The sequence below is a fragment of the Benincasa hispida genome, chromosome 7 (genome assembly GCF_027475165.1).
Source record: "Benincasa hispida cultivar pf3 chromosome 7, pf3_genome.v1.1, whole genome shotgun sequence".
Taxonomy (NCBI): Eukaryota; Viridiplantae; Streptophyta; class Magnoliopsida; order Cucurbitales; family Cucurbitaceae; genus Benincasa; species Benincasa hispida.
The window spans coordinates 59647811-59653319 of record NC_143484.1 but is presented as its reverse complement, the minus strand read 5'-3'; the positions used below and the strand labels follow the sequence as shown (position 1 = coordinate 59653319).

Genomic DNA, 5509 nt, shown 5'->3' with positions numbered 1-5509 from the left:
CCTTTCTTAAGTTTTTTTTTTTTATTTTAACAATTTTTTTGATTACCCATTGAATCTCTTTTAGCTTTGTTGCTTAAAGTTCCATTTTTAAAATGAGAACTGAAACGTGTGGGACTCAAGAAAGCTCTGTTTGACCTTCAACCATTCCTTCGAATAATTTAGTATCATCATAATACTAAATGCCCTAATTTCTATGTTTTTCCTCCTATCATTCATATTAAAAATAAATAAATAAAATATATTTTTTTAAAAAAATTTACCATATGATAAATTATGATTGAACAACTTAGATGTATAAAAATAGGTAATATCCGAGATGCATCTAAGTATTTTCTTATTTTCATAGAGTTTGTAATTTCCTTTTCCATTCCATTTTATATAGAATAATAAAAAAAAAAAATAGATTCAGAGAATATGTTTGTATATTTGAAATTATTGGAGTATGGGCATGGTGAGGATGTGACATTCATTTCCTATGTTGATTTATTGAAAAAGTTTAATGTAAATATTTCAAGACAAGTTTAATAGTTATTGTCGGTTCACAATAAAGTTAACTCATTACAAATATCAATTTAAATTTCTACCCTCTAGTTCAATCAATTAAAAATCTAAATTAAATAATTTTATCAATTTAAATTTTAAATTTTCATAAATATATCAATTTATATCCTATTCTAAATTTCGTTTAATCAAATATCAAATGAAACTTATAATTTAAGTGAATTAATGTCCAAATTTTCATAAGGCAATCAATTTAAACCCTTCGTTACAATTATTTTTATTGAGTAGACTTCAAATGTACAACTAAAATAATTACATTGACAATTTTAAAGAAAAAATTATCTAAAAACATAAATTGATTTATATATAAAAATTTAAGAGTTTAATTTATATCATTATATGTTTCACATAATTTTTTTTTCAAACAAACTGAAAGGATAAATTTACATCCTTATAAAAATTTTAATATTTAAATTGATATAATTATTGGTTCATATTTTAAGTCGATATTTACCCATAATAATCAATAACCCACACAGTACTACATAGTGAATTTTAGTGGCAAGGGGTAAAAAAGTGGTCATTTTCAATTAAAAATCCTATTTTTATGTCTCTTTGGGGTATGTGAGATTGGCATTATTCATTGAGCCGTGGTTAAAACAGAGTTAAAAAGAATAATTTGGAATAGTCAAAGAAAAATAGAAACGTGTAAAAAAGTGCAAGACTATAAATAATAGGTAGCAGAGGCATAAGTTCGTTCTCTTGCAAATTCACCATCAAAGAGACACCTCATCTATTTAAAAACGTATAGATTTGGAAGGAGGAAGACACCTCTCATAGGATAATAAAAAAGCAGGAATTATTATTATTCATTCTCACTCCTCGAGATAAAAGAAAAAAAATTCCCTTTCATTTTCTTTGGGAGAAGAGAAATTCTTGAATCATCCTATAATTCTTCTTCTTCGTCATCTTGTTCATCTGGCAGAAGTAGCATCTGATCGGAAAACCCACTTTATCATCATCATCATCATCCATTTTTTGATCTAAATTTCTCTCTTTTGGGAAAATTCTTAGCGGATGAAGTTTGGTTTTGATGAATTCTCGTTTCTATGTAATTTCCTTTCTGAATAATTTACTGATCGATCTGTGATGATCATCGTGTAGAGTTTAACAATTATTGATTCTTTTGTGAATTTGGGGGAAAGTAATTTGCGTTTCTGGAAATTTTGTGATCTGGGTCTGAGGAATTTTTTTGTTTTCTTATAAGAATTATGACTGATCATTGGTGGGGATTGTTAAAATTGTAAACCCTGTTCTGGGTCATTAAGGCTGGGAGTTGATTTTTCAGTAATTGTTATCATTTTTTGTTAGTGTCTCTGACTTTTGCTCCTTATAATGAGTTTGCGTGAATAGATGTTTTTCCTCTCTTATGGTAATTCCTTCCTTTTTGGGTTTCTTTTGGTGTTGGAATATCCATTCATAGACGATTGGTATTCTTCTTAACAAAGCTTTGCCTTCTGCTCTGACCCAATTTTCATCATCATCTTCCTTCTTTTGATTTCCATTTCCTTCATCGTTTTGTTTCAGAGTTTTCTCCCACTCTTTTACTTGGCTTTGTTTTTGCTTTTCTTAAGCTCGTTGTAGTGATCAAGTGGCTTATGGCTTTGTTTTTACACGTTGGGTTGTTTGTGGATAACTGATCTAATCTTCAATCTCTTTAACGTGGTTTGAAAAAGGGTATATGGGTTGGGAACTATGGTTCTTAAAACTACATGCTCCAAAGCATCCATAAATCCATTGGACTTTTTTGCCTTTTCATTTCTTTTCTCCTTTGTCTTATGAGGAATTTATACAGGTGTGGTTTGTTTCTTATGTAGATTCAAGAGTGGAAGTTTGTTGAACAATCAGGTTTATCTAGGTAGATAATAATATCTCCCATCTTTTAGATTTAGAATGGCTTACCTGGAGAGAGTGATGTAGTGATTTCTTTGTTCATGTTCTTGCAATCTCAGCTATCTAGACTCATCTTCTACCAAGTTTGGGCACTGCAAAGCCTTTGGCAGTGCCCATGGATGCCACGACGAGCGAAACGGCAGCTATACAGTTCCACAGCATTCCCGATCAATCAGTTTCTGCTATTATCACCAGTACAACATCGACATTTCCACAATCGAAAAGACATTGCTTTGGGGAATCCGACCCGGGCGAATTCCCCTTAGCTGCTAATCCTTCCATTGTTCTTCATGTCTTGACAGCATGTAACTTGGATCCTCAAGATCTTGCAAAGTTAGAGGCAAGAACTTTCATTTCCGTTGTTATGCTTTTCCAGCATTGTTGTAACTCTAGGATTGATAATGCTACTGATTGATTTTGGTTGTGTGTCTTGCAGGCGACATGTTCATTCTTTAGACAGCCAGCAAATTTTGCTCCTGACTATGAATTGTCAATTTCGGAGCTCGCTGCATTAGATATGTGCCATAAGAGAGCCATATTCAAACCTATGACAGCAGAACAGCATCAAGCATTGAAGCAAAGATGTGGTGGTTCCTGGAAACTGGTATTGAGGTTTTTAGTGGCTGGAGAAACATGTTGCCGAAGGGAAAAATCCATGGCAATAGCAGGACCTGGTCACAGTATCGCCGTCACGTCAAAAGGAGCTGTATACTCCTTTGGATCCAACAGCTCTGGACAGCTTGGACATGGTACCACTGAAGAGGAATCACGGCCTTGCCTTATCAGGTCGTGAAAATTTCAATGATTGTTTCACCTGGTACCAAGAGTAGTATAAATACTAATGGAGTCCGTGATGTTGCAGATCCCTGCAAGGAATTCGAATAATTCAGGCAGCAGCAGGGGGTGGGAGGACAATGTTAATCAGCGACGCCGGGCATGTTTATGCATTTGGCAAAGATTCATTTGGTGAAGCTGAGTATGGAGCTCAAGGAGCTCAAGTTGTTACTACACCAAAGTTAGTCGAGTCCCTGAAGGATATATTTGTGGTGCAAGCTGCAATTGGAAATTTCTTTACTGCTGTATTGTCAAGAGAAGGTAGGGTGTACACATTTTCTTGGGGGACTGACAGTAGGCTCGGTCATCATACTGAACCGAATGACTTGGAACCACGGCCCCTGATGGGAGCATTAGAAAACATTCCAATTGTTCAAATTGCTGCTGGATATTGCTACCTTCTTGCTCTAGCTTGTCATCCTAGTGGCATGTGAGCTTCATCTTCATTTTCCTCAAACAGCATTACTGTTTTTAACATTTCTGTCTTTACCTCTTAGCACAGATTGAATGAAATGGTATTTTATATTTCATTTTGTTACCAACAGATTAATAACTGTTCTCCATTTACAATCCTATGTTTCCAAAACATCAGGTCGGTCTACTCAGTTGGATGTGGACTGGGTGGGAAGCTCGGTCATGGTTCAAGGACCGATGAGAAACAGCCACGACTTATTGAACAATTTCAGCTTCTGAATCTCCAGCCAGTCGTGGTCGCTGCTGGTGCTTGGCACGCAGCTGTTGTAGGTCGTGATGGTCGAGTTTGTACATGGGGTTGGGGCCGATATGGGTGCCTGGGCCATGGAAATGAGGAATGTGAATCTTCCCCTAAGGTGGTGGAAGCATTAAGCAATGTTAAAGCAGTTCATGTTGCTACAGGAGATTATACAACATTCGTAGTATCTGATGATGGCGACGTGTATTCTTTCGGTTGCGGAGAATCTGCTAGTCTCGGGCATAATGTTGCCGTCCCTGAAGAACAGGTTTCGCTTTCTCCTTGCTTATACTTTCTTCTTTACTTATACCAAATTCTATCAATCAACTCGGAACGGTTTGTATCTCGAATGTTTCCTATGTTGTGCTTCTTTCATTTAGACACTTTCCATGCATAATGTTCCTTGATGACCACAACTGGCATATCATTATCTGCTAGACAACTGTTGGTTCTTTTAACAGGATTTATATTTGCTTTTCTTAGCAGATCCAAGGATAGTCGTGTAATCAACTACATGATCTGCTGAATTCTAACAAGTAATTGATTTTTTATGGATATTATACAGGGAAATCGGCAACCACACGTTTTAAGCCCAGAACTAGTAAGGTCTCTGAAGCAAATTAGCGAGCGGGTAGTTCAGATTAGTCTCACTAATTCAATTTACTGGAATGCACACACCTTTGCACTGACCGAGTCGGGAAAGTTGTATGCATTTGGTGCTGGAGACAAAGGGCAGCTCGGGGTCAAACTTCTGGCAAATCAAACCGAGAGGGGAAATCCAGAGCGAGTTGACATTGATCTAAATTAACCAAAAGGAAAGAAGTCAGTAACTTTCTCCCAGCAGACAAAACTCCATTGATGTCCAAAGTATGCTAATGGTTTTGGCATTGCATTTAAATCCCTAGATTTGGCAAATGAAATTATTAATTTGTAAATAGAAAAAAGAACCCAAACAAAAAAGAAAGATGTGAAGAATGGTTTTATGGTTGTTGTTGATATTTGGATGGGAAATGGATGGGGCAGCTTGTTCTTTTGTAGGTTTTAAGCTGTTTATAGTCTTAACATTTTGTTAAAAGCTTCAGATGGAGTTCATGAAGGAGCTGGATTCCATGATATATGAAGATCGTACAGCAAATCATATTGGTAAGTAACTCGAGTTGGATTCGACAGAGGATTATGGTATTAAAAACAAGAGAAACGAAACGAAAATGAAAGGGAAATTCATGGAGAACTTTGAAGAAATCGCATGGCAACATCAGAACAGAACAAATGGAATGAAAACAAAACAATCTAAATACCATTACCAATTAGAGAGTAAAATGGATTGAACTTGAACATAATCGTTGCGAATGATTGTTGATGAAAAGCTCCGCAGCACCAATGTGTGGATTGTGGAAGCACATCTCTGAGAAGCTTCTTTGTTTCAGATCTCAATGGTTCAATTGCACGGCTTTGCTTTTACGCGCCTCAACTTCACTTTCGTTTCTATATATATAAATAAAATAAACA

General features: G+C 35.7%; 1 protein-coding gene across 3 annotated transcripts; it reads left to right on the top strand.

Annotated features, from left to right (window-relative positions):
- Positions 1–1240: 1240 nt before the first annotated feature.
- Positions 1241–5037, top strand: LOC120081348 (Regulator of chromosome condensation (RCC1) family protein). Of its 3 annotated transcripts, none has more exons than XM_039036135.2 (7): positions 1241–1612; positions 2379–2419; positions 2514–2794; positions 2891–3240; positions 3317–3718; positions 3881–4268; positions 4566–5037. In XM_039036135.2, the coding sequence occupies exons 3-7, from the start codon at positions 2570–2572 to the stop codon at positions 4806–4808; spliced, it is 1608 nt and encodes a 535-aa protein (XP_038892063.2). In that variant the 5' UTR covers positions 1241–1612; positions 2379–2419; positions 2514–2569; the 3' UTR covers positions 4809–5037. The 3 variants fall into 3 exon arrangements, with proteins under 3 accessions (XP_038892063.2, XP_090171581.1, XP_038892064.2); XM_090315455.1 differs by having other exon boundaries at positions 1258–1612; positions 2357–2419; XM_039036136.2 differs by lacking the exon at positions 1241–1612 and adding an exon at positions 2032–2238.
- The last annotated feature ends 472 nt before the right edge of the window (positions 5038–5509 follow it).

Excerpts from the sequence above, each read along its gene's own strand:
- LOC120081348 (XM_039036135.2), top strand. The coding sequence starts at position 2,570 with ATGGATGCCACGACGAGCGAAACGGCAGCTATACAGTTCCACAGCATT. Across the intron at positions 2,795-2,890 it reads AAGATCTTGCAAAGTTAGAG|GCGACATGTTCATTCTTTAG; the intron begins GCAAGAACTTTC and ends TGTGTCTTGCAG. Across the intron at positions 3,719-3,880 it reads GCTTGTCATCCTAGTGGCAT|GTCGGTCTACTCAGTTGGAT; the intron begins GTGAGCTTCATC and ends CCAAAACATCAG.